General features: G+C 46.1%; 5 protein-coding genes across 10 annotated transcripts; all 5 read left to right on the top strand.

Annotated features, from left to right (window-relative positions):
* Positions 1-214: 214 nt before the first annotated feature.
* On the top strand, positions 215-3789 carry LOC306999398 (uncharacterized protein). 5 transcript variants are annotated; one of them, XM_079614046.1, is made up of 6 exons: positions 215-272; positions 361-590; positions 1360-1491; positions 1767-1904; positions 2133-3168; positions 3301-3709. In XM_079614046.1, the coding sequence occupies exons 2-6, from the start codon at positions 500-502 to the stop codon at positions 3449-3451; spliced, it is 1548 nt and encodes a 515-aa protein (XP_079470172.1). In that variant the 5' UTR covers positions 215-272; positions 361-499; the 3' UTR covers positions 3452-3709. The 5 variants fall into 5 exon arrangements, with proteins under 5 accessions (XP_079470172.1, XP_079470169.1, XP_079470171.1 ...); XM_079614043.1 differs by having other exon boundaries at positions 217-272; positions 2133-3548; XM_079614045.1 differs by having other exon boundaries at positions 268-590.
* A 1658-nt stretch (positions 3790-5447) lies between these two features.
* On the top strand, positions 5448-9177 carry LOC307001445 (uncharacterized protein). Its single transcript, XM_079617941.1, has 4 exons — positions 5448-5777; positions 6548-6679; positions 6955-7092; positions 7321-9177. Exons 1-4 carry the CDS (start codon positions 5687-5689, stop codon positions 8973-8975), a joined length of 2016 nt encoding a protein of 671 aa, XP_079474067.1. The 5' UTR covers positions 5448-5686; the 3' UTR covers positions 8976-9177.
* Positions 9178-10953: 1776 nt separating this feature from the next.
* LOC307010214 (uncharacterized protein) lies at positions 10954-15425 on the top strand (the record flags this gene model as incomplete). Its single annotated transcript, XM_079634710.1, has 5 exons — positions 10954-11282; positions 12053-12184; positions 12460-12597; positions 12826-13183; positions 14598-15425. Exon 5 carries the CDS (start codon positions 14610-14612, stop codon positions 15423-15425), a length of 816 nt encoding a protein of 271 aa, XP_079490836.1. The 5' UTR covers positions 10954-11282; positions 12053-12184; positions 12460-12597; positions 12826-13183; positions 14598-14609.
* Positions 15426-17404: 1979 nt separating this feature from the next.
* LOC307006466 (uncharacterized protein) lies at positions 17405-21057 on the top strand. The gene is made up of 4 exons (XM_079627493.1): positions 17405-17751; positions 18521-18652; positions 18928-19065; positions 19294-21057. Exons 1-4 carry the CDS (start codon positions 17661-17663, stop codon positions 20715-20717), a joined length of 1785 nt encoding a protein of 594 aa, XP_079483619.1. The 5' UTR covers positions 17405-17660; the 3' UTR covers positions 20718-21057.
* Positions 21058-22654: 1597 nt separating this feature from the next.
* On the top strand, positions 22655-26082 carry LOC307006460 (uncharacterized protein). Of its 2 annotated transcripts, none has more exons than XM_079627470.1 (5): positions 22655-22708; positions 22798-23027; positions 23795-23926; positions 24202-24339; positions 24568-26082. In XM_079627470.1, exons 2-5 carry the CDS (start codon positions 22937-22939, stop codon positions 25983-25985), a joined length of 1779 nt encoding a protein of 592 aa, XP_079483596.1. In that variant the 5' UTR covers positions 22655-22708; positions 22798-22936; the 3' UTR covers positions 25986-26082. The 2 variants fall into 2 exon arrangements, with proteins under 2 accessions (XP_079483596.1, XP_079483597.1); XM_079627471.1 differs by having other exon boundaries at positions 22707-23027; positions 24568-25702; positions 25769-26082.
* Positions 26083-26303: the final 221 nt, after the last annotated feature.

The following is a 26303-nucleotide window of genomic DNA, read 5'->3' as shown; positions in this document are numbered from 1 at the left end:
TCTGATGCAACTGAAAAATGACTAGTGCGTCAGGGCACTGGAGGATATCGCAGTGGACATTCAAACTGATTTTTTATTACGGTTAAATCGTTTGGTACTACTCCGACTTGTACCACTTGACCGCTGTACCACCTGACCACTACAGATTCTTTTGGCAAACGCTCAATCATCTCCTAATTACTGTAATTATTACGACATCCAACCCCAATCAAACACACCTGAACAAGCTAATCAAGGTCTTCAAGATTAGGCTACTAGAAAGCTACAGGCAGGTGAGATTCATCAGGGTTGGAGTTACCTAGACCTCCTTGGATCTTTAAAAACTTGTTTTCAAGAAGCTCTTTAAACCTTTTTTTACAGTGTTTGTTGTGGGATTCAGCGGATGTTTTGATGCAGCGACACAGTTTTTCATTGTAGTTTTGTGTTCCTTCCTGTTCGCCCGTCCTGACTCACTAATTCAGCACATCTTATAGCAGAGTTGATTGTGAGATCGCAGGTCATGAGGATGACAGCTCGAGTGTACTGCTTGTTTAGTGCTGTTTTATTGTGTCTGTCTGCATGTTTGAGCACAACAGACGCTGGAGTCGCAGGTGAGAAGATCTTTTAGCTTCATTACACAGCCCGAAGAAAGTGCCTTACAAAATATGACTTGGACCCATCTCAGCACATTGGTTTACAAAAGTACAGACGTCCAGCGGAAGTTTAACTTTGGATGGTGGTTTAGTTTCAATAATAAGCAAGCTATAAATATGCAAAACTGTCATAAGTTTATGCATTTATTTCATTGTTCAAGTAAAACCCATACAATCACTAATTTTAGTTTACTGTAAATCAAGAACACTAATGCTATATGGTTACACAATTGTTACCACATAGACATCAATCCTGAGTTTAAACTTCTGCTTCATGTTTTGTTTTCCCTATTTTAACAACTATTTAGGCCTTCAATAGCCTCTAACATGGGGAGCTATAACTTTTCTTGTGTTGTGTAGCCTAATAAAATGCTTGAAATGAGGGAGGTCTTGGGGATGGCATAACAATTTTTGAAGACGTACACTTAGTTACACACCAGTAGATTTATAAACAACATATTTACTGGTGTGCATGTTTTCTATCAGCATTGCACTATTACTCGCCCAACTATAGGTTGTAACGGCACTCTCAGTCTTCGAAACTAATTGACACAGTTTAGTGATAAATGGTAGATGTCTAAGCTACTTTGATTTGAAGCTGATAAATGTGAATATTATATTAAAGTTTGTGGCACGTATTGCAAAACCCCTGACTTGCAAATGCTGAAACAAGCTATACAGTACTTCCTGGTCTCCCCTAACTATCCTCTTGAATCCTCTTCTGTAGTGTCCGGTCAGTGTCCGGCGATGCTGACCGTTGTGCCGTCCCGTCGAGGATGTCTTTGTGATAGAGACTGCTCTGGAGGACACAAATGCTGTCAATTTCCCTGTGGGACTGCGTGTGTGCCGCCCGTTTTCAGTGAGTTTAATTATTGATGGATGCTATAGATACTCCAAAAGAAACACTGAAAAAATGGTGTATAAACAAGTGTTCACTCAGAAATTACTAGTAAATTTCACAATTGCAAAGAAACCGCAAGTAACACTTTGAACTAAACGTCAAACTACGAAGTAGAAAGACTGAATATTCCTGTCAAAACTAATCTGATCATCTTTGACAACTTAAATTTAAGCGGTGAATGAGACATTCAGTATTCAGTGATGTGGTTTCTCTGTCATGTGTCTGTATAATAGCAAAGCCAGGAGTGTGTCCAAGCACAAAGTCTGGAGCAGGAATGTGTGCCGAGTTGTGTTTCTATGACAGTGACTGTCCGAACAATGAGAAATGCTGCAGCAATGGATGTGGACATCAGTGTATGGCTCCATATACAGGTATTTGATATGTTACTATATTAGTGTTTGGGTCGGCTTTATTTCAGTTTCTTGTTTGATTTTATTACTTTACCGTTCTATGTGTCAAAAGTATTCAGCCGAACCAGCAACGGATGGTTTTACGATATTAATAGATTACGATTAATACTTAAAATAAGAAACTTGCAATTTGTGTTTTATGCTATATATCTGAGACTGGATTAAAGTGGATTATCTGTATCCATACAGTGAAGCCTACAGCCGAACCGCAGACGCCAGCAGCCGAGCTGCCGAATCCTCCAGTGACGCCAGCAGCCGAGCTGCCGACGCCTCCAGCCGAGCTGCCGAATCCTCCAGTGACGCCTCCAGCCGAGCTGCCGAATCCTCCAGTGACGCCTCCAGCTGAACTGCCGAATCCTCCAGTGACGCCTGCAGCTGAACTGCCGAATCCTCCAGTGACGCCTGCAGCTGAACTGCCGAATCCTCCAGTGACGCCTGGATCTGAAACTCTGAACCCTACAGTGACTCCTGCCGGCGAGCATCCCAAGCCTCCAGTGAAGCCTGCCGGCGAACATCCCAAGCCTCCAGTGAAGCCTGCCAGTGAACAGCCCAAGCCTCCAATGAAGCCTGTCGGCGAACAGCCCAAGCCTCCAATGAGGCCTCTCGGCGAACAGCCCAAGCCTCCAATGAGGCCTCTCGGCGAACAGCCCAAGCCTCCAATGAGGCCTCTCGGCGAACAGCCCAAGCCTCCAATGAGGCCTCTCGGCGAACAGCCCAAGCCTCCAATGAGGCCTCTCGGCGAACAGCCCAAGCCTCCAATGAGGCCTCTCGGCGAACAGCCCAAGCCTCCAATGAGGCCTCTCGGCGAACAGCCCAAGCCTCCAATGAGGCCTCTCGGCGAACAGCCCAAGCCTCCAATGAGGCCTCTCGGCGAACAGCCCAAGCCTCCAATGAGGCCTCTCGGCGAACACCCCAAGCCTCCAATGAGGCCTGTCGGCGAACACCCCAAGCCTCCAATGAGGCCTCTCGGCGAACACCCCAAGCCTCCAATGAGGCCTCTCGGCGAACACCCCAAGCCTCCAATGAGGCCTCTCGGCGAACAGCCCAAGCCTCCAATGAGGCCTGTCGGCGAACAGCCCAAGCCTCCAATGAGGCCTGTCGGCGAACAGCCCAAGCCTCCAATGAGGCCTGTCGGCGAACAGCCCAAGCCTCCAATGAGGCCTCTCGGCGAACAGCCCAAGCCTCCAATGAGGCCTCTCGGCGAACAGCCCAAGCCTCCAATGAGGCCTCTCGGCGAACAGCCCAAGCCTCCAATGAGGCCTTTCGGCGAACAGCCCAAGCCTCCAATGAAGCCTGTCGGCGAACACCCCAAGCCTCCAATGAGGCCTCTCGGCGAACACCCCAAGCCTCCAATGAGGCCTTTCGGCGAACACCCCAAGCCGCCAGTGAAGCCTCCCGGCGAAACGCCCAAGTCTCCAGTGTGTGCAGAAAACTGTCTCCAAACTCACCCTGATGGCAAATGTTCTAGCCATATGGGGGGATCCTCATCACCTTATGGGGGGTCATAAGGAATGTGGCCATGCATAAAGTGTGCTGATTTAACCATTGAATGTATGGGATCTCTTCCCTGTTTTTCACCAAATAAATCTCACATTTTAAGACTTCTCTCTTTGTTTCTGTGGAAAAACAAAGAAAATTGCTTGATTGTAGTGTTGGTGTTTTTGGTATTCCAGTGTTCATTTGGCTGTTCTCACCTAATGGCTCAGTGGCATTAGTGCTTTAGGCAGGTAAAAAATCACCTCACCAAGACCCAAACACGTCTTGTAACGAAAGACCTCTGTTTTCATCTTCGCACAAAACGGGCACTGAAATATGCATGCACATATTGGGATGTAGGAATACTTTCCGCAGACTATGCTTACACACTTATTTATTCTTAGCAATGCTAAAACGCATATCAACCAATCACTTGTTTAGCGTTCATGTAAACACTACATTCAGATTCACCAATCGGAATTAATTCAGTCCGAATGAAACAAAAGGTGTGCATTTAAACATAATGAATGGCGACCGCAGAAACCAAAAGCCGAATCCCGGACATCCCGAAATCCGCACGAGCCGCAACACGGCGAGGAACAGCTGCGAACGATGGAGGAACGAGGCAGCTGCTGCAGCAGAGGAGCGAGACCCGCCCGGCGGTAAGGAGGACGAGCCCGGGCAGACTCGTAACGGAAATTTACGATAAAACGGCGTCTTTTCAGTTTAGAGTTAACTAGTAACCTTTTTGTATCAATTCTTTCGATACTGGCCTCTGTAACTGGTAGGCGTGGCCTCGTAGGGTAGTGAAGAAAGTGTATTCTGGGAGTTGTCTTTCATCCACATGAGCCAAAAATACTTTTTCTGGCTTTTCTCAGTCTAGAAGGCACCAACTTCTAAAATAATTTCACATTTCTACTACAGGCTAATAATAATTTCACATTTCTACTACTCTCCTCTGCGGAGAGCCTGGCCACTTCCTATTAAGTCCTATTGTACCGAATTTGGTTGTAGACCACCAGAGTGCAAAATTAATGGGAATCTATGGAGCTAGATGGCTAAATTTGTCTCTTTCACCCGATTGCCGTTGAGAAATCTCAGATTTGATTGTAGGTTTTGCAAGTTCAACATGGGTTATAGTTCGAAAGTTGAATGAACGAGTACTTATGTCCTTTCGATTTCTTACAGGTTGAGTTGTTGTTGCCCATAACACGCTAGCATTCTGCTTATGAACGCTGATTGGTCAGTGAAGGACTGATTACGACCAGAGATACCGCTTGATGTTATCGTGGCATCCGAAGCGGGACCAGAATGTCTTCTAGCAAAAACTCTTCTAGCACGTGTATTTACCTGTGTCAGCTGTGTTGTCGATGCCTTGAGAGAAAAGAAATTGCAGAGCGCGAAAGCACCACAGTGACTGAAAGATTGCCGTAAAGCAGTATCTCTGGTCGTACGAGGTGTATGACGTCATTGACATTTTAAAATACTTTTTAAAGCAAATAAGTGACTCTAAAAAATCCAACACCCAGCAATGTGTAATTTCTTTGCATCTCCTTTCGAAAAAAACATTCAAATTACTAGACAAAAAATGATATCCTGAGAAAAGTGGATTTTGAGGGGTATAGCTCCATAGGCCTCCATTCATTCTGCACTTGTCCTGTGAGCGCCCTCATATGGAACCAGAGTGGAACTGTAACCAGTTCAGAAGCCGGAAGTTTACTGAGAGTGGCAGTTCTCCCCATATTAGACATTCCCCATATTAGACATTCTCTGATGCAACTGAAAAATGACTAGTGCGTCAGGGCACTGGAGGATATCGCAGTGGACATTCAAACTGATTTTTTATTACGGTTAAATCTTTTGGTACTACTCCGACTTGTACCACTTGACCGCTGTACCACCTGACCACTACAGATTCTTTTGGCAAACGCTCAATCATCTCCTAATTACTGTAATTATTACGACATCCAACCCCAATCAAACACACCTGAACAAGCTAATCAAGGTCTTCAAGATTAGGCTACTAGAAAGCTACAGGCAGGTGAGATTCATCAGGGTTGGAGTTACCTAGACCTCCTTGGATCTTTAAAAACTTGTTTTCAAGAAGCTCTTTAAACCTTTTTTACAGTGTTTGTTGTGGGATTCAGCGGATGTTTTGATGCAGCGACACAGTTTTTCATTGTAGTTTTGTGTTCCTTCCTGTTCGCCCGTCCTGACTCACTAATTCAGCACATCTTCTAGCAGAGTTGATTGTGAGATCGCAGGTCATGAGGATGACAGCTCGAGTGTACTGCTTGTTTAGTGCTGTTTTATTGTGTCTGTCTGCATGTTTGAGCACAACAGACGCTGGAGTCGCAGGTGAGAAGATCTTTTAGCTTCATTACACAGCCCGAAGAAAGTGCCTTACAAAATATGTCTTGGACCCATCTCAGCACATTGGTTTACAAAAGTACAGACGTCCAGCGGAAGTTTAACTTTGGATGGTGGTTTAGTTTCAATAATAAGCAAGCTATAAATATGCAAAAATGTCATAAGTTTATGCATTTATTTCATTGTTCAAGTAAAACCCATACAATCACTAATTTTAGTTTACTGTAAATCAAGAACACTAATGCTATATGGTTACACAATTGTTACCATATAGACATCAATCCTGAGTTTAAACTTCTGCTTCATGTTTTGTTTTCCCTATTTGAACAACTATTTAGGCCTTCAATAGCCTCTAACATGGGGAGCTATAACTTTTCTTGTGTTGTGTAGCCTAATAAAATGCTTGAAATGAGGGAGGTCTTGGGGATGGCATAACAATTTTTGAAGACGTACACTTAGTTTTACACCAGTAGATTTATAAACAACATATTTACTGGTGTGCATGTTTTCTATCAGCATTGCACTATTACTCGCCCAACTATAGGTTGTAACGGCACTCTCAGTCTTCGAAAACTAATTGACACAGTTTAGTGATAAATGGTAGATGTCTAAGCTACTTTGATTTGAAGCTGATAAATGTGAATATTATATTAAAGTTTGTGGCACGTATTGCAAAACCCCTGACTTGCAAATGCTGAAACAAGCTATACAGCACTTCCTGGTCTCCCCTAACTATCCTCTTGAATCCTCTTCTGTAGTGTCCGGTCAGTGTCCGGCGATGCTGACCGTTGTGCCGTCCCGTCGAGGATGTCTTCGTGATAGAGACTGCTCTGGAGGACACAAATGCTGTCAATTTCCCTGTGGGACTGCGTGTGTGCCGCCCGTTTTCAGTGAGTTTAATTATTGATGGATGCTATAGATACTCCAAAAGAAACACTGAAAAAATGGTGTATAAACAAGTGTTCACTCAGAAATTACTAGTAAATTTCACAATTGCAAAGAAACCGCAAGTAACACTTTGAACTAAACGTCAAACTACGAAGTAGAAAGACTGAATATTCCTGTCAAAACTAATCTGATCATCTTTGACAACTTAAATTTAAGCGGTGAATGAGACATTCAGTATTCAGTGATGTGGTTTCTCTGTCATGTGTCTGTATAATAGCAAAGCCAGGAGTGTGTCCAAGCACAAAGTCTGGAGCAGGAATGTGTGCCGAGTTGTGTTTCTATGACAGTGACTGTCCGAACAATGAGAAATGCTGCAGCAATGGATGTGGACATCAGTGTATGGCTCCATATACAGGTATTTGATATGTTACTATATTAGTGTTTGGGTCGGCTTTATTTCAGTTTCTTGTTTGATTTTATTACTTTACCGTTCTATGTGTCAAAAGTATTCAGCCGAACCAGCAACGGATGGCTTTACGATATTAATAGATTCCGATTAATACTTAAAATAAGAAACTTGCAATTTGTGTTTTATGCTATATATCTGAGACTGGATTAAAGTGGATTATCTGTATCCATACAGTGAAGCCTAAAGCCGAACCGCAGACGCCAGCAGCCGAGCTGCCGAATCCTCCAGTGACGCCAGCAGCCGAGCTGCCGATGCCTCCAGCCGAGCTGCCGAATCCTCCAGTGACGCCTCCAGCTGAGCTGCCGAATCCTCCAGTGATGCCTCCAGCTGAACTGCCGAATCCTCCAGTGACGCCAGCAGCCGAGCTGCCGATGCCTCCAGCCGAGCTGCCGAATCCTCCAGTGACGCCTCCAGCCGAGCTGCCGAATCCTCCAGTGACGCCTCCAGCCGAGCTGCCGAATCCTCCAGTGATGCCTCCAGCTGAACTGCCGAATCCTCCAGTGACGCCTGCAGCTGAACTGCCGAATCCTCCAGTGACGGCTGCAGCTGAACTGCCGAATCCTCCAGTGACGCCTGCAGCTGAACTGCCGAATCCTCCAGTGACGCCTGCAGCTGAACTGCCGAATCCTCCAGTGACGCCCGGAGCTGAACTGCCGAATCCTCCAGTGACGCCTGGATCTGAAACTCTGAACCCTACAGTGACTCCTGCCGGTGAACATCCCAAGCCTCCAGTGAGGCCTGTCGGCGAACAGCCCAAGCCTCCAGTAAAGCCTGCGTCTGAACAGCCCAAGCCTCCAATGAGGCCTGTCGGCGAACAGCCCAAGCCTCCAATGAGGCCTGTCGGCGAACAGCCCAAGCCTCCAATGAGGCCTCTCGGCGAACAGCCCAAGCCTCTAATGAGGCCTCTCGGCGAACAGCCCAAGCCTCCAATGAGGCCTCTCGGCGAACAGCCCAAGCCTCCAATGAGGCCTCTCGGCGAACAGCCCAAGCCTCCAATGAGGCCTCTCGGCGAACAGCCCAAGCCTCCAATGAGGCCTCTCGGCGAACACCCCAAGCCTCCAATGAGGCCTCTCGGCGAACACCCCAAGCCTCCAATGAGGCCTCTCGGCGAACAGCCAAAGCCTCCAATGAGGCCTGTCGGCGAACAGCCCAAGCCTCCAATGAGGCCTGTCGGCGAACAGCCCAAGCCTCCAATGAGGCCTGTCGGCGAACACCCCAAGCCTCCAATGAGGCCTTTCGGCGAACACCCCAAGCCTCCAATGAGGCCTTTCGGCGAACACCCCAAGCCTCCAATGAGGCCTCTCGGCGAACACCCCAAGCCTCCAATGAGGCCTCTCGGCGAACAGCCCAAGCCTCCAATGAGGCCTTTCGGCGAACAGCCCAAGCCTCCAATGAGGCCTGTCGGCGAACACCCCAAGCCTCCAATGAGGCCTTTCGGCGAACACCCCAAGCCTCCAATGAGGCCTCTCGGCGAACACCCCAAGCCTCCAATGAGGCCTCTCGGCGAACACCCCAAGCCTCCAATGAGGCCTCTCGGCGAACACCCCAAGCCTCCAATGAGGCCTCTCGGCGAACAGCCCAAGCCTCCAATGAGGCCTTTCGGCGAACAGCCCAAGCCTCCAATGAAGCCGGTCGGCGAACAGCCCAAGCCTCCAATGAGTCCTTTCGGCGAACACCCCAAGCCGCCAGTGAAGCCTCCCGGCGAAACGCCCAAGTCTCCAGTGTGTGCTGAAAACTGTCACCAAACTTACCCTGATGGCAAATGTTCTAGCCATATGGGGGGATCCTCATCACCTTATGGGGGTCATAAGGAATGTGGCCATGCATAAAGTGTGCTGATTTAACCATTGAATGTATGGGATCTCTTCCCTGTTTTTCACCAAATAAATCTCACATTTTAAGACTTCTCTCTTTGTTTCTGTGGAAAAACAAAGAAAATTGCTTGATTGTAGTGTTGGTGTTTTTGGTATTCCAGTGTTCATTTGTCTGTTCTCACCTAATGGCTCAGTGGCATTAGTGCTTTAGGAAGGTAAAAAATCACCTCACCAAGACCCAAACACGTCTTGTAACGAAAGACCTCTGTTTTCATCTTCGCACAAAACGGGCACTGAAATATGCATGCACATATTGGGATGTAGGAATACTTTCCGCAGACTATGCTTACACACTTATTTATTCTTAGCAATGCTAAAACGCATATCAACCGATCACTTGTTTAGCGTTCATGTAAACACTACATTCAGATTCACCAATCGGAATTAATTCAGTCCGAATGAAACAAAAGGTGTGCATTTAAACATAATGAATGGCGACCGCAGAAACCAAAAGCCGAATCCCGGACATCCCGAAATCCGCACGAGCCGCAACACGGTGAGGAATGGCCGCGGACGATGGAGGAATGAGGCAGCTGCTGCAGCAGAGGAGCGAGACCCGCCCGGCGGTAAGGAGGACGAGCCCGGGCAGACTCGTAACGGAAATTTACGATAAAACGGCGTCTTTTCAGTTTCGAGTCAACTAGTAACCTTTTTGTATCAATTCTTCCGATACTGGCCTCTGTAACTGGTAGGCGTGGCCTCGTAGGGTAGTGAAGAAAGTGTATACTGGGAGTTGTCTTTCATCCACATGAGCCAAAAATACTTTTTCTGGCTTTTCTCAGTCTAGAAGGCACCAACTTCTAAAATAATTTCACATTTCTACTACAGGCTAATAATAATTTCACATTTCTACTACTCTCCTCTGCGGAGAGCCTGGCCACTTCCTATTAAGTCCTATTGTACTGAATTTTGGTTGTAGACCACCAGAGTGCAAAATTAATGGGAGTCTATGGAGCTAGATGGCTAAATTTGTCTCTTTCACCCGATTGCCGTTGAGAAATCTCAGATTTGATTGTAGGTTTTGCAAGTTCAACATGGGTTATAGTTCGAAAGTTGAATGAACGAGTACTTATGTCCTTTCGATTTCTTACAGGTTGAGTTGTTGTTGCCCATAACACGCTAGCATTCTGCTTTGAACGCTGATTGGTCAGTGAAGGACTGATTACGACCAGAGATACCGCTTGATGTTATCGTGGCATCCGAAGTGGGACCAGAATGTCTTCTAGCAAAAACTCTTCTAGCACGTGTATTTACCTGTGTCAGCTGTGTTGTCGATGCCTTGAGAGAAAAGAAATTGCAGAGCGCGAAAGCACCACAGTGACTGAAAGATTGCCGTAAAGCAGTATCTCTGGTCGTACGAGGTGTATGACGTCATTGACATTTTAAAATACTTTTTAAAGCAAATAAGTGACTCTAAAAAATCCAACACCCAGCAATGTGTAATTTCTTTGCATCTCCTTTCGAAAAAAACATTCAAATTACTAGACAAAAAATGATATCCTGAGAAAAGTGGATTTTGAGGGGTATAGCTCCATAGGCCTCCATTCATTCTGCACTTGTCCTGTGAGCGCCCTCATATGGAACCAGAGTGGAACTGTAACCAGTTCAGAAGCCGGAAGTTTACTGAGAGTGGCAGTTCTCCCCATATTAGACATTCCCCATATTAGACATTCTCTGATGCAACTGAAAAATGACTAGTGCGTCAGGGCACTGGAGGATATCGCAGTGGACATTCAAACTGATTTTTTATTACGGTTAAATCTTTTGGTACTACTCCGACTTGTACCACTTGACCGCTGTACCACCTGACCACTACAGATTCTTTTGGCAAACGCTCAATCATCTCCTAATTACTGTAATTATTACGACATCCAACCCTAATCAAACACACCTGAACAAGCTAATCAAGGTCTTCAAGATTAGGCTACTAGAAAGCTACAGGCAGGTGAGATTCATCAGGGTTGGAGTTACCTAGACCTCCTTGGATCTTTAAAAACTTGTTTTCAAGAAGCTCTTTAAACCTTTTTTACAGTGTTTGTTGTGGGATTCAGCGGATGTTTTGATGCAGCGACACAGTTTTTCATTGTAGTTTTGTGTTCCTTCCTGTTCGCCCGTCCTGACTCACTAATTCAGCACATCTTCTAGCAGAGTTGATTGTGAGATCGCAGGTCATGAGGATGACAGCTCGAGTGTACTGCTTGTTTAGTGCTGTTTTATTGTGTCTGTCTGCATGTTTGAGCACAACAGACGCTGGAGTCGCAGGTGAGAAGATCTTTTAGCTTCATTACACAGCCCGAAGAAAGTGCCTTACAAAATATGACTTGGACCCATCTCAGCACATTGGTTTACAAAAAGTACAGACGTCCAGCGGAAGTTTAACTTTGGATGGTGGTTTAGTTTCAATAATAAGCAAGCTATAAATATGCAAAACTGTCATAAGTTTATGCATTTATTTCATTGTTCAAGTAAAACCCATACAATCACTAATTTTAGTTTACTGTAAATCAAGAACACTAATGCTATATGGTTACACAATTGTTACCACATAGACATCAATCCTGAGTTTAAACTTCTGCTTCATGTTTTGTTTTCCCTATTTTAACAACTATTTAGGCCTTCAATAGCCTCTAACATGGGGAGCTATAACTTTTCTTGTGTTGTGTAGCCTAATAAAATGCTTGAAATGAGGGAGGTCTTGGGGATGGCATAACAATTTTTGAAGACGTACACTTAGTTAAACACCAGTAGATTTATAAACAACATATTTACTGGTGTGCATGTTTTCTATCAGCATTGCACTATTACTCGCCCAACTATAGGTTGTAACGGCACTCTCAGTCTTCGAAACTAATTGACACAGTTTAGTGATAAATGGTAGATGTCTAAGCTACTTTGATTTGAAGCTGATAAATGTGAATATTATATTAAAGTTTGTGGCACGTATTGCAAAACCCCTGACTTGCAAATGCTGAAACAAGCTATACAGCACTTCCTGGTGTCCCCTAACTATCCTCTTGAATCCTCTTCTGTAGTGTCCGGTCAGTGTCCGGCGATGCTGACCGTTGTGCCGTCCCGTCGAGGATGTCTTTGTGATAGAGACTGCTCTGGAGGACACAAATGCTGTCAATTTCCCTGTGGGACTGCGTGTGTGCCGCCCGTTTTCAGTGAGTTTAATTATTGATGGATGCTATAGATACTCCAAAAGAAACACTGAAAAAATGGTGTATAAACAAGTGTTCACTCAGAAATTACTAGTAAATTTCACAATTGCAAAGAAACCGCAAGTAACACTTTGAACTAAACGTCAAACTACGAAGTAGAAAGACTGAATATTCCTGTCAAAACTAATCTGATCATCTTTGACAACTTAAATTTAAGCGGTGAATGAGACATTCAGTATTCAGTGATGTGGTTTCTCTGTCATGTGTCTGTATAATAGCAAAGCCAGGAGTGTGTCCAAGCACAAAGTCTGGAGCAGGAATGTGTGCCGAGTTGTGTTTCTATGACAGTGACTGTCCGAACAATGAGAAATGCTGCAGCAATGGATGTGGACATCAGTGTATGGCTCCATATACAGGTATTTGATATGTTACTATATTAGTGTTTGGGTCGGCTTTATTTCAGTTTCTTGTTTGATTTTATTACTTTACCGTTCTATGTGTCAAAAGTATTCAGCCGAACCAGCAACGGATGGTTTTACGATATTAATAGATTACGATTAATACTTAAAATAAGAAACTTGCAATTTGTGTTTTATGCTATATATCTGAGACTGGATTAAAGTGGATTATCTGTATCCATACAGTGAAGCCTACAGCCGAACCGCAGACGCCAGCAGCCGAGCTGCCGAATCCTCCAGTGACGCCAGCAGCCGAGCTGCCGACGCCTCCAGCCGAGCTGCCGAATCCTCCAGTGACGCCTCCAGCCGAGCTGCCGAATCCTCCAGTGACGCCTCCAGCTGAACTGCCGAATCCTCCAGTGACGCCTGCAGCTGAACTGCCGAATCCTCCAGTGACGCCTGCAGCTGAACTGCCGAATCCTCCAGTGACGCCTGGATCTGAAACTCTGAACCCTACAGTGACTCCTGCCGGCGAGCATCCCAAGCCTCCAGTGAAGCCTGCCGGCGAACATCCCAAGCCTCCAGTGAAGCCTGCCAGTGAACAGCCCAAGCTAGAGACCTGCGCGGGACACAATTTTCAGTCCCGCTCCCGCCCGCTCCCGCAGTGTTCAGTCCCGCTCCCGCCCGCTCCCGCAAAGATTTGTCATTTTTAGTCCCGCTCCCGCCCGCATCTGTGATATTATGTCCCGCTCCCGCCCGCAAATTCCCGCAAGATGGCCGGCAGGATGGATGTTCACTTTCTGTCTCACGAAAGGTCTTGGGAAAAAAATGCGTGCGCACAATTCCTTACCAATACTTGGTAACATATTAATTGCTAAGCCATAGGTTCAACCATACATTAGCTACAAAACAAGAAATAGGCCTCCGTAACAATAAAGATAAACATAAATCGGCCCAAATTCCAATAGGCTTAATTCACGTGTAACACAAAAACAGCCTAAATTAAATTAAATAAATAAAAAAAATAACAGCCTTAGGTATGGCTACACATAGGAACATTTGTAAAACGGATCATTCTTATCTAGCCTAGACTATCGACTATATCACAGGCCAGTTAAACATTTAAAATGTGATCACAAAACACGAAACGGTCCCATATTACGAATAGCATAATATTCACAATAGGCTAACAGTAACCAAAAACAAAAAATATAAAATCAATTCGATTAGGTAATATTATTATCTATCTAATATATATATATAGGGTAATTATAAATTAGATAATGTTCTGGTCACATTATAGGCTAAATAAAATTAAAACGATTTGGGCTTTGAGCCTCAGTGCAGGTGTTAAACTGAAAATAGCCTGGGCCTACCTTTTAATAATAATAATAATAATATTAATAAAAAACAAAAAAAAACTCAGCAGGTCGCTACCAGTATGTCTAAATGAAAATTATCAAAATAAAGGTAAAACAAGCAGCTGCTCCTTAGGCTATCGGGTTCTTTGAAGGCTAACCATGAAGGAAAAGTAGGTCGTTTACTGATGAGGGCTTCAGCACACTGCGTCTTTGCTCCAGTATGCGACCACAAATGCTGAAAGCCCGTCCGGATGGTGCGCTGGAGGCTGGAACACATCGTCCATACTGTCTATTTTGAACTTGACGCTTGCCGGGAAGGAATTGTCTCTAAACAAGTGTGCGTGAGATTAGGCCCCGCCCTACCCCAAACGACAACATCCACAAGTTTAGGCTGTTTAAAACGTTATTGCTGCCAAACAGAATCTCCCTCACAACTACAAATTATGTACGCTACTTTAATCATTTATATATTTTACTTTACACTCATATTTAATTTGCGGGAGTGCAGCGTATCATCCCTCCCGCCCGCACCCGCAAGTGCACCTCCATCATCCCGCCCGCTCCCGCAATGACCTTTCAAAATTTGTCCCGCGCCGCACTGTTTTGCGTCGCGACCCGCGGGTCCCGCGGGACTCCCGCGGGAGTGCAGACCTCTAGCCCAAGCCTCCAATGAAGCCTGTCGGCGAACAGCCCAAGCCTCCAATGAGGCCTCTCGGCGAACAGCCCAAGCCTCCAATGAGGCCTCTCGGCGAACAGCCCAAGCCTCCAATGAGGCCTCTCGGCGAACAGCCCAAGCCTCCAATGAGGCCTCTCGGCGAACAGCCCAAGCCTCCAATGAGGCCTCTCGGCGAACAGCCCAAGCCTCCAATGAGGCCTCTCGGCGAACAGCCCAAGCCTCCAATGAGGCCTCTCGGCGAACAGCCCAAGCCTCCAATGAGGCCTCTCGGCGAACACCCCAAGCCTCCAATGAGGCCTGTCGGCGAACACCCCAAGCCTCCAATGAGGCCTCTCGGCGAACACCCCAAGCCTCCAATGAGGCCTCTCGGCGAACACCCCAAGCCTCCAATGAGGCCTGTCGGCGAACAGCCCAAGCCTCCAATGAGGCCTCTCGGCGAACAGCCCAAGCCTCCAATGAGGCCTCTCGGCGAACAGCCCAAGCCTCCAATGAGGCCTCTCGGCGAACAGCCCAAGCCTCCAATGAGGCCTCTCGGCGAACAGCCCAAGCCTCCAATGAGGCCTCTCGGCGAACAGCCCAAGCCTCCAATGAAGCCTGTCGGCGAACACCCCAAGCCTCCAATGAGGCCTCTCGGCGAACACCCCAAGCCTCCAATGAGGCCTTTCGGCGAACACCCCAAGCCGCCAGTGAAGCCTCCCGGCGAAACGCCCAAGTCTCCAGTGTGTGCAGAAAACTGTCTCCAAACTCACCCTGATGGCAAATGTTCTAGCCATATGGGGGGATCCTCATCACCTTATGGGGGGTCATAAGGAATGTGGCCATGCATAAAGTGTGCTGATTTAACCATTGAATGTATGGGATCTCTTCCCTGTTTTTCACCAAATAAATCTCACATTTTAAGACTTCTCTCTTTGTTTCTGTGGAAAAACAAAGAAAATTGCTTGATTGTAGTGTTGGTGTTTTTGGTATTCCAGTGTTCATTTGGCTGTTCTCACCTAATGGCTCAGTGGCATTAGTGCTTTAGGCAGGTAAAAAATCACCTCACCAAGACCCAAACACGGCTTGTAACGAAAGACCTCTGTTTTCATCTTCGCACAAAACGGGCACTGAAATATGCATGCACATATTGGGATGTAGGAATACTTTCCGCAGACTATGCTTACACACTTATTTATTCTTAGCAATGCTAAAACGCATATCAACCAATCACTTGTTTAGCGTTCATGTAAACACTACATTCAGATTCACCAATCGGAATTAATTCAGTCCGAATGAAACAAAAGGTGTGCATTTAAACATAATGAATGGCGACCGCAGAAACCAAAAGCCGAATCCCGGACATCCCGAAATCCGCACGAGCCGCAACACGGCGAGGAACAGCTGCGAACGATGGAGGAACGAGGCAGCTGCTGCAGCAGAGGAGCGAGACCCGCCCGGCGGTAAGGAGGACGAGCCCGGGCAGACTCGTAACGGAAATTTACGATAAAACGGCGTCTTTTCAGTTTAGAGTTAACTAGTAACCTTTTTGTATCAATTCTTTCGATACTGGCCTCTGTAACTGGTAGGCGTGGCCTCGTAGGGTAGTGAAGAAAGTGTATTCTGGGAGTTGTCTTTCATCCACATGAGCCAAAAATACTTTTTCTGGCTTTTCTCAGTCTAGAAGGCACCAACTTCTAAAATAATTTCACATTTCTACTACAGGCTAATAATAATTTCACATTTCTACTACTCTCCTCTGCGGAGAGCCTGGCCACTTCCTATTAAGTCCTATTGTACCGAATTTGGTTGTAGACCACCAGAGTGCAAAATTAATGGGAATCTATGGAGCTAGATGGCTAAATTTGTCTCTTTCACCCGATTGCCGTTGAGAAATCTCAGATTTGATTGTAGGTTTTGCAAGTTCAACATGGGTTATAGTTCGAAAGTTGAATGAACGAGTACTTATGTCCTTTCGATTTCTTACAGGTTGAGTTGTTGTTGCCCATAACACGCTAGCATTCTGCTTATGAACGCTGATTGGTCAGTGAAGGACTGATTACGACCAGAGATACCGCTTGATGTTATCGTGGCATCCGAAGCGGGACCAGAATGTCTTCTAGCAAAAACTCTTCTAGCACGTGTATTTACCTGTGTCAGCTGTGTTGTCGATGCCTTGAGAGAAAAGAAATTGCAGAGCGCGAAAGCACCACAGTGACTGAAAGATTGCCGTAAAGCAGTATCTCTGGTCGTACGAGGTGTATGACGTCATTGACATTTTAAAATACTTTTTAAAGCAAATAAGTGACTCTAAAAAATCCAACACCCAGCAATGTGTAATTTCTTTGCATCTCCTTTCGAAAAAAACATTCAAATTACTAGACAAAAAATGATATCCTGAGAAAAGTGGATTTTGAGGGGTATAGCTCCATAGGCCTCCATTCATTCTGCACTTGTCCTGTGAGCGCCCTCATATGGAACCAGAGTGGAACTGTAACCAGTTCAGAAGCCGGAAGTTTACTGAGAGTGGCAGTTCTCCCCATATTAGACATTCCCCATATTAGACATTCTCTGATGCAACTGAAAAATGACTAGTGCGTCAGGGCACTGGAGGATATCGCAGTGGACATTCAAACTGATTTTTTATTACGGTTAAATCTTTTGGTACTACTCCGACTTGTACCACTTGACCGCTGTACCACCTGACCACTACAGATTCTTTTGGCAAACGCTCAATCATCTCCTAATTACTGTAATTATTACGACATCCAACCCCAATCAAACACACCTGAACAAGCTAATCAAGGTCTTCAAGATTAGGCTACTAGAAAGCTACAGGCAGGTGAGATTCATCAGGGTTGGAGTTACCTAGACCTCCTTGGATCTTTAAAAACTTGTTTTCAAGAAGCTCTTTAAACCTTTTTTACAGTGTTTGTTGTGGGATTCAGCGGATGTTTTGATGCAGCGACACAGTTTTTCATTGTAGTTTTGTGTTCCTTCCTGTTCGCCCGTCCTGACTCACTAATTCAGCACATCTTATAGCAGAGTTGATTGTGAGATCGCAGGTCATGAGGATGACAGCTCGAGTGTACTGCTTGTTTAGTGCTGTTTTATTGTGTCTGTCTGCATGTTTGAGCACAACAGACGCTGGAGTCGCAGGTGAGAAGATCTTTTAGCTTCATTACACAGCCCGAAGAAAGTGCCTTACAAAATATGTCTTGGACCCATCTCAGCACATTGGTTTACAAAAGTACAGACGTCCAGCGGAAGTTTAACTTTGGATGGTGGTTTAGTTTCAATAATAAGCAAGCTATAAATATGCAAAAATGTCATAAGTTTATGCATTTATTTCATTGTTCAAGTAAAACCCATACAATCACTAATTTTAGTTTACTGTAAATCAAGAACACTAATGCTATATGGTTACACAATTGTTACCATATAGACATCAATCCTGAGTTTAAACTTCTGCTTCATGTTTTGTTTTCCCTATTTGAACAACTATTTAGGCCTTCAATAGCCTCTAACATGGGGAGCTATAACTTTTCTTGTGTTGTGTAGCCTAATAAAATGCTTGAAATGAGGGAGGTCTTGGGGATGGCATAACAATTTTTGAAGACGTACACTTAGTTTTACACCAGTAGATTTATAAACAACATATTTACTGGTGTGCATGTTTTCTATCAGCATTGCACTATTACTCGCCCAACTATAGGTTGTAACGGCACTCTCAGTCTTCGAAACTAATTGACACAGTTTAGTGATAAATGGTAGATGTCTAAGCTACTTTGATTTGAAGCTGATAAATGTGAATATTATATTAAAGTTTGTGGCACGTATTGCAAAACCCCTGACTTGCAAATGCTGAAACAAGCTATACAGCACTTCCTGGTCTCCCCTAACTATCCTCTTGAATCCTCTTCTGTAGTGTCCGGTCAGTGTCCGGCGATGCTGACCGTTGTGCCGTCCCGTCGAGGATGTCTTCGTGATAGAGACTGCTCTGGAGGACACAAATGCTGTCAATTTCCCTGTGGGACTGCGTGTGTGCCGCCCGTTTTCAGTGAGTTTAATTATTGATGGATGCTATAGATACTCCAAAAGAAACACTGAAAAAATGGTGTATAAACAAGTGTTCACTCAGAAATTACTAGTAAATTTCACAATTGCAAAGAAACCGCAAGTAACACTTTGAACTAAACGTCAAACTACGAAGTAGAAAGACTGAATATTCCTGTCAAAACTAATCTGATCATCTTTGACAACTTAAATTTAAGCGGTGAATGAGACATTCAGTATTCAGTGATGTGGTTTCTCTGTCATGTGTCTGTATAATAGCAAAGCCAGGAGTGTGTCCAAGCACAAAGTCTGGAGCAGGAATGTGTGCCGAGTTGTGTTTCTATGACAGTGACTGTCCGAACAATGAGAAATGCTGCAGCAATGGATGTGGACATCAGTGTATGGCTCCATATACAGGTATTTGATATGTTACTATATTAGTGTTTGGGTCGGCTTTATTTCAGTTTCTTGTTTGATTTTATTACTTTACCGTTCTATGTGTCAAAAGTATTCAGCCGAACCAGCAACGGATGGCTTTACGATATTAATAGATTCCGATTAATACTTAAAATAAGAAACTTGCAATTTGTGTTTTATGCTATATATCTGAGACTGGATTAAAGTGGATTATCTGTATCCATACAGTGAAGCCTAAAGCCGAACCGCAGACGCCAGCAGCCGAGCTGCCGAATCCTCCAGTGACGCCAGCAGCCGAGCTGCCGATGCCTCCAGCCGAGCTGCTGAATCCTCCAGTGACGCCTCCAGCCGAGCTGCCGAATCCTCCAGTGACGCCTCCAGCTGAGCTGCCGAATCCTCCAGTGATGCCTCCAGCTGAACTGCCGAATCCTCCAGTGACGCCAGCAGCCGAGCTGCCGATGCCTCCAGCCGAGCTGCCGAATCCTCCAGTGACGCCTCCAGCCGAGCTGCCGAATCCTCCAGTGACGCCTCCAGCCGAGCTGCCGAATCCTCCAGTGACGCCTCCAGCCGAGCTGCCGAATCCTCCAGTGATGCCTCCAGCTGAACTGCCGAATCCTCCAGTGACGCCTGCAGCTGAACTGCCGAATCCTCCAGTGACGCCTGCAGCTGAACTGCCGAATCCTCCAGTGACGCCCGCAGCTGAACTGCCGAATCCTCCAGTGACGCCTGGATCTGAAACTCTGAACCCTACAGTGACTCCTGCCGGTGAACATCCCAAGCCTCCAGTGAGGCCTGTCGGCGAACAGCCCAAGCCTCCAGTAAAGCCTGCGTCTGAACAGCCCAAGCCTCCAATGAGGCCTGTCGGCGAACAGCCCAAGCCTCCAATGAGGCCTGTCGGCGAACAGCCCAAGCCTCCAATGAGGCCTGTCGGCGAACAGCCCAAGCCTCCAATGAGGCCTCTCGGCGAACAGCCCAAGCCTCTAATGAGGCCTCTCGGCGAACAGCCCAAGCCTCCAATGAGGCCTCTCGGCGAACAGCCCAAGCCTCCAATGAGGCCTCTCGGCGAACAGCCCAAGCCTCCAATGAGGCCTGTCGGCGAACAGCCCAAGCCTCCAATGAGGCCTCTCGGCGAACACCCCAAGCCTCCAATGAGGCCTGTCGGCGAACACCCCAAGCCTCCAATGAGGCCTTTCGGCGAACACCCCAAGCCTCCAATGAGGCCTTTCGGCGAACACCCCAAGCCTCCAATGAGGCCTCTCGGCGAACACCCCAAGCCTCCAATGAGGCCTCTCGGCGAACAGCCCAAGCCTCCAATGAGGCCTTTCGGCGAACAGCCCAAGCCTCCAATGAGGCCTCTCGGCGAACACCCCAAGCCTCCAATGAGGCCTCTCGGCGAACAGCCCAAGCCTCCAATGAGGCCTTTCGGCGAACAGCCCAAGCCTCCAATGAAGCCGGTCGGCGAACAGCCCAAGCCTCCAATGAGTCCTTTCGGCGAACACCCCAAGCCGCCAGTGAAGCCTCCCGGCGAAACGCCCAAGTCTCCAGTGTGTGCTGAAAACTGTCACCAAACTTACCCTGATGGCAAATGTTCTAGCCATATGGGGGGATCCTCATCACCTTATGGGGGTCATAAGGAATGTGGCCATGCATAAAGTGTGCTGATTTAACCATTGAATGTATGGGATCTCTTCCCTGTTTTTCACCAAATAAATCTCACATTTTAAGACTTCTCTCTTTGTTTCTGTGGAAAAACAAAGAAAATTGCTTGATTGTAGTGTTGGTGTTTTTGGTATTCCAGTGTTCATTTGTCTGTTCTCACCTAATGGCTCAGTGGCATTAGTGCTTTAGGAAGGTAAAAAATCACCTCACCAAGACCCAAACACTTCTTGTAACGAAAGACCTCTGTTTTCATCTTCGCACAAAACGGGCACTGAAATATGCATGCACATATTGGGATGTAGGAATACTTTCCGCAGACTATGCTTACACACTTATTTATTCTTAGCAATGCTAAAACGCATATCAACCGATCACTTGTTTAGCGTTCATGTGAACACTACATTCAGATTCACCAATCGGAATTAATTCAGTCCGAATGAAACAAAAGGTGTGCATTTAAACATAATGAATGGCGACCGCAGAAACCAAAAGCCGAATCCCGGACATCCCGAAATCCGCACGAGCCGCAACACGGCGAGGAATGGCCGCGGACGATGGAGGAATGAGGCAGCTGCTGCAGCAGAGGAGCGAGACCCGCCCGGCGGTAAGGAGGACGAGCCCGGGCAGACTCGTAACGGAAATATACGATAAAACGGCGTCTTTTCAGTTTCGAGTCAACTAGTAACCTTTTTGTATCAATTCTTCCGATACTGGCCTCTGTAACTGGTAGGCGTGGCCTCGTAGGGTAGTGAAGAAAGTGTATTCTGGGAGTTGTCTTTCATCCACATGAGCCAAAAATACTTTTTCTGGCTTTTCTCAGTCTAGAAGGCACCAACTTCTAAAATAATTTCACATTTCTACTACAGGCTAATAATAATTTCACATTTCTACTACTCTCCTCTGCGGAGAGCCTGGCCACTTCCTATTAAGTCCTATTGTACTGAATTTTGGTTGTAGACCACCAGAGTGCAAAATTAATGGGAGTCTATGGAGCTAGATGGCTAAATTTGTCTCTTTCACCCGATTGCCGTTGAGAAATCTCAGATTTGATTGTAGGTTTTGCAAGTTCAACATGGGTTATAGTTCGAAAGTTGAATGAACGAGTACTTATGTCCTTTCGATTTCTTACAGGTTGAGTTGTTGTTGCCCATAACACGCTAGCATTCTGCTTCTGAACGCTGATTGGTCAGTGAAGGACTGATTACGACCAGAGATACCGCTTGATGTTATCGTGGCATCCGAAGTGGGACCAGAATGTCTTCTAGCAAAAACTCTTCTAGCACGTGTATTTACCTGTGTCAGCTGTGTTGTCGATGCCTTGAGAGAAAAGAAATTGCAGAGCGCGAAAGCACCACAGTGACTGAAAGATTGCCGTAAAGCAGTATCTCTGGTCGTACGAGGTGTATGACGTCATTGACATTTTAAAATACTTTTTAAAGCAAATAAGTGACTCTAAAAAATCCAACACCCAGCAATGTGTAATTTCTTTGCATCTCCTTTCGAAAAAAACATTCAAATTACTAGACAAAAAATGATATCCTGAGAAAAGTGGATTTTGAGGGGTATAGCTCCATAGGCCTCCATTCATTCTGCACTTGTCCTGTGAGCGCCCTCATATGGAACCAGAGTGGAACTGTAACCAGTTCAGAAGCCGGAAGTTTACTGAGAGTGGCAGTTCTCCCCATATTAGACATTCCCCATATTAGACATTCTCTGATGCAACTGAAAAATGACTAGTGCATCAGGGCACTGGAGGATATCGCAGTGGACATTCAAACTGATTTTTTATTACGGTTAAATCTTTTGGTACTACTCCGACTTGTACCACTTGACCGCTGTAGCACCTGACCACTACAGATTCTTTTGGCAAACGCTCAATCATCTCCTAATTACTGTAATTATTACGACATCCAACCCCAATCAAACACACCTGAACAAGCTAATCAAGGTCTTCAAGATTAGGCTACTAGAAAGCTACAGGCAGGTGAGATTCATCAGGGTTGGAGTTACCTAGACCTCCTTGGATCTTTAAAAACTTGTTTTCAAGAAGCTCTTTAAACCTTTTTTTTACAGTGTTTGTTGTGGGATTCAGCGGATGTTTTGATGCAGCGACACAGTTTTTCATTGTAGTTTTGTGTTCCTTCATGTTCGCCCGTCCTGACTCACTAATTCAGCACATCTTCTAGCAGAGTTGATTGTGAGATCGCAGGTCATGAGGATGACAGCTCGAGTGTACTGCTTGTTTAGTGCTGTTTTATTGTGTCTGTCTGCATGTTTGAGCACAACAGACGCTGGAGTCGCAGGTGAGAAGATCTTTTAGCTTCATTACACAGCCCGAAGAAAGTGTCTTACAAAATATGACTTGGACCCATCTCAGCACATTGGTTTACAAAAGTAAAGATGTCCAGCGGAAGTTTAACTTTGGATGGTGGTTTAGTTTCAATAATAAGCAAGCTATAAATATGCAAAACTGTCATAAGTTTATGCATTTATTTCATTGTTCAAGTAAAACCCATACAATCACTAATTTTAGTTTACTGTAAATCAAGAACACTAATGCTATATGGTTACACAATTGTTACCACATAGACATCAATCCTGAGTTTAAACTTCTGCTTCATGTTTTGTTTTCCCTATTTGAACAACTATTTAGGCCTTCAATAGCCTCTAACATGGGGAGCTATAACTTTTCTTGTGTTGTGTAGCCTAATAAAATGCTTGAAATGAGGGAGGTCTTGGGGATGGCATAACAATTTTTGAAGACGTACACTTAGTTACACCAGTAGATTTATAAACAACATATTTACTGGTGTGCATGTTTTCTATCAGCATTGCACTATTACTCGCCCAACTATAGGTTGTAACGGCACTCTCAGTCTTCGAAACTAATTGACACAGTTTAGTGATAAATGGTAGATGTCTAAGCTACTTTGATTTGAAGCTGATAAATGTGAATATTATATTAAAGTTTGTGGCACGTATTGCAAAACCCCTGACTTGCAAATGCTGAAACAAGCTATACAGCACTTCCTGGTGTCCCCTAACTATCCTCTTGAATCCTCTTCTGTAGTGTCCGGTCAGTGTCCGGCGATGCTGACCGTTGTGCCGTCCCGTCGAGGATGTCTTCGTGATAGAGACTGCTCTGGAGGACACAAATGCTGTCAATTTCCCTGTGGGACTGCGTGTGTGCCGCCCGTTTTCAGTGAGTTTAATTATTGATGGATGCTATAGATACTCCAAAAGAAACACTGAAAAAATGGTGTATAAACAAGTGTTCACTCAGAAATTACTAGTAAATTTCACAATTGCAAAGAAACCGCAAGTAACACTTTGAACTAAACGTCAAACTCCGAAGTAGAAAGACTGAATATTCCTGTCAAAACTAATCTGATCATCTTTGACAACTTAAATTTAAGCGGGGAATGAGACATTCAGTATTCAGTGATGTGGTTTCTCTGTCATGTGTCTGTATAATAGCAAAGCCAGGAGTGTGTCCAAGCACAAAGTCTGGAGCAGGAATGTGTGCCGAGTTGTGTTTCTATGACAGTGACTGTCCGAACAATGAGAAATGCTGCAGCAATGGATGTGGACATCAGTGTATGGCTCCATATACAGGTATTTGATATGTTACTATATTAGTGTTTGGGTCGGCTTTATTTCAGTTTCTTGTTTGATTTTATTACTTTACCGTTCTATGTGTCAAAAGTATTCAGCCGAACCAGCAACGGATGGTTTTACGATATTAATAGATTACGATTAATACTTAAAATAAGAAACTTGCAATTTGTGTGGTATGCTATATATCTGAGACTGGATTAAAGTGGATTATCTGTATCCATACAGTGAAGCCTACAGCCGAACCGCAGACGCCAGCAGCCGAGCTGCCGAATCCTCCAGTGACGCCAGCAGCCGAGCTGCCGACGCCTCCAGCCGAGCTGCCGAATCCTCCAGTGACGCCTCCAGCTGAGCTGCCGAATCCTCCGGTGACGCCTGCAGCTGAACTGCCGAATCCTCCAGTGACGCCTGCAGCTGAACTGCCGAATCCTCCAGTGACGCCTGGATCTGAAACTCTGAACCCTACAGTGACTCCTGCCGGCGAGCATCCCAAGCCTCCAGTGAAGCCTGCCGGCGAACATCCCAAGCCTCCAGTGAAGCCTGCCAGTGAACAGCCCAAGCCTCCAGTAAAGCCTGCGTCTGAACAGCCCAAGCCTCCAGTAAAGCCTGCGTCTGAACAGCCCAAGCCTCCAATGAGGCCTCTCGGCGAACAGCCCAAGCCTCCAATGAGGCCTCTCGGCGAACAGCCCAAGCCTCCAATGAGGCCTCTCGGCGAACAGCCCAAGCCTCCAATGAGGCCTCTCGGCGAACAGCCCAAGCCTCCAATGAGGCCTCTCGGCGAACAGCCCAAGCCTCCAATGAGGCCTCTCGGCGAACAGCCCAAGCCTCCAATGAGGCCTCTCGGCGAACAGCCCAAGCCTCCAATGAGGCCTCTCGGCGAACAGCCCAAGCCTCCAATGAGGCCTCTCGGCGAACAGCCCAAGCCTCCAATGAGGCCTCTCGGCGAACAGCCCAAGCCTCCAATGAGGCCTCTCGGCGAACAGCCCAAGCCTCCAATGAGGCCTCTCGGCGAACAGCCCAAGCCTCCAATGAGGCCTCTCGGCGAACAGCCCAAGCCTCCAATGAGGCCTCTCGGCGAACAGCCCAAGCCTCCAATGAGGCCTCTCGGCGAACAGCCCAAGCCTCCAATGAGGCCTCTCGGCGAACAGCCCAAGCCTCCAATGAGGCCTCTCGGCGAACAGCCCAAGCCTCCAATGAGGCCTCTCGGCGAACAGCCCAAGCCTCCAATGAGGCCTCTCGGCGAACAGCCCAAGCCTCCAATGAGGCCTCTCGGCGAACACCCCAAGCCTCCAATGAGGCCTCTCGGCGAACACCCCAAGCCTCCAATGAGGCCTCTCGGCGAACACCCCAAGCCTCCAATGAGGCCTCTCGGCGAACAGCCCAAGCCTCCAATGAAGCCTCTCGGCGAACACCCCAAGCCTCCAATGAGGCCTCTCGGCGAACACCCCAAGCCTCCAATGAGGCCTCTCGGCGAACAGCCCAAGCCTCCAATGAGGCCTTTCGGCGAACACCCCAAGCCGCCAGTGAAGCCTCCCGGCGAAACGCCCAAGTCTCCAGTGTGTGCAGAAAACTGTCTCCAAACTCACCCTGATGGCAAATGTTCTAGCCATATGGGGGGATCCTCATCACCTTATGGGGGGTCATAAGGAATGTGGCCATGCATAAAGTGTGCTGATTTAACCATTGAATGTATGGGATCTCTTCCCTGTTTTTCACCAAATAAATCTCACATTTTAAGACTTCTCTCTTTGTTTCTGTGGAAAAACAAAGAAAATTGCTTGATTGTAGTGTTGGTGTTTTGGGTATTCCAGTGTTCATTTGGCTGTTCTCACCTAATGGATCAGTGGCATTAGTGCTTTAGGCAGGTAAAAAATCACCTCACCAAGACCCAAACACGTCTTGTAACGAAAGACCTCTGTTTTCATCTTCGCACAAAACAGGCACTGAAATATGCATGCACATAT

Source organism: Phoxinus phoxinus (assembly GCF_949152265.1).
Source record: "Phoxinus phoxinus genome assembly, chromosome: 1".
In the NCBI taxonomy this organism is placed as follows: domain Eukaryota; kingdom Metazoa; phylum Chordata; class Actinopteri; order Cypriniformes; family Leuciscidae; genus Phoxinus; species Phoxinus phoxinus.
The sequence above is the reverse complement of the archived record's forward strand: the minus strand, read 5'-3'. Positions and strand labels throughout refer to the sequence as shown.

Excerpts from the sequence above, each read along its gene's own strand:
- LOC306999398 (XM_079614042.1), top strand. The coding sequence starts at position 500 with ATGAGGATGACAGCTCGAGTGTACTGCTTGTTTAGTGCTGTTTTATTG. Across the intron at positions 591-1,359 it reads AACAGACGCTGGAGTCGCAG|TGTCCGGTCAGTGTCCGGCG; the intron begins GTGAGAAGATCT and ends CCTCTTCTGTAG. Across the intron at positions 1,905-2,132 it reads GTGTATGGCTCCATATACAG|TGAAGCCTACAGCCGAACCG; the intron begins GTATTTGATATG and ends GTATCCATACAG.
- LOC307001445 (XM_079617941.1), top strand. The coding sequence starts at position 5,687 with ATGAGGATGACAGCTCGAGTGTACTGCTTGTTTAGTGCTGTTTTATTG. Across the intron at positions 5,778-6,547 it reads AACAGACGCTGGAGTCGCAG|TGTCCGGTCAGTGTCCGGCG; the intron begins GTGAGAAGATCT and ends CCTCTTCTGTAG. Across the intron at positions 7,093-7,320 it reads GTGTATGGCTCCATATACAG|TGAAGCCTAAAGCCGAACCG; the intron begins GTATTTGATATG and ends GTATCCATACAG.
- LOC307006466 (XM_079627493.1), top strand. The coding sequence starts at position 17,661 with ATGAGGATGACAGCTCGAGTGTACTGCTTGTTTAGTGCTGTTTTATTG. Across the intron at positions 17,752-18,520 it reads AACAGACGCTGGAGTCGCAG|TGTCCGGTCAGTGTCCGGCG; the intron begins GTGAGAAGATCT and ends CCTCTTCTGTAG. Across the intron at positions 18,653-18,927 it reads GTGTGTGCCGCCCGTTTTCA|CAAAGCCAGGAGTGTGTCCA; the intron begins GTGAGTTTAATT and ends TCTGTATAATAG.
- LOC307006460 (XM_079627470.1), top strand. The coding sequence starts at position 22,937 with ATGAGGATGACAGCTCGAGTGTACTGCTTGTTTAGTGCTGTTTTATTG. Across the intron at positions 23,028-23,794 it reads AACAGACGCTGGAGTCGCAG|TGTCCGGTCAGTGTCCGGCG; the intron begins GTGAGAAGATCT and ends CCTCTTCTGTAG. Across the intron at positions 23,927-24,201 it reads GTGTGTGCCGCCCGTTTTCA|CAAAGCCAGGAGTGTGTCCA; the intron begins GTGAGTTTAATT and ends TCTGTATAATAG.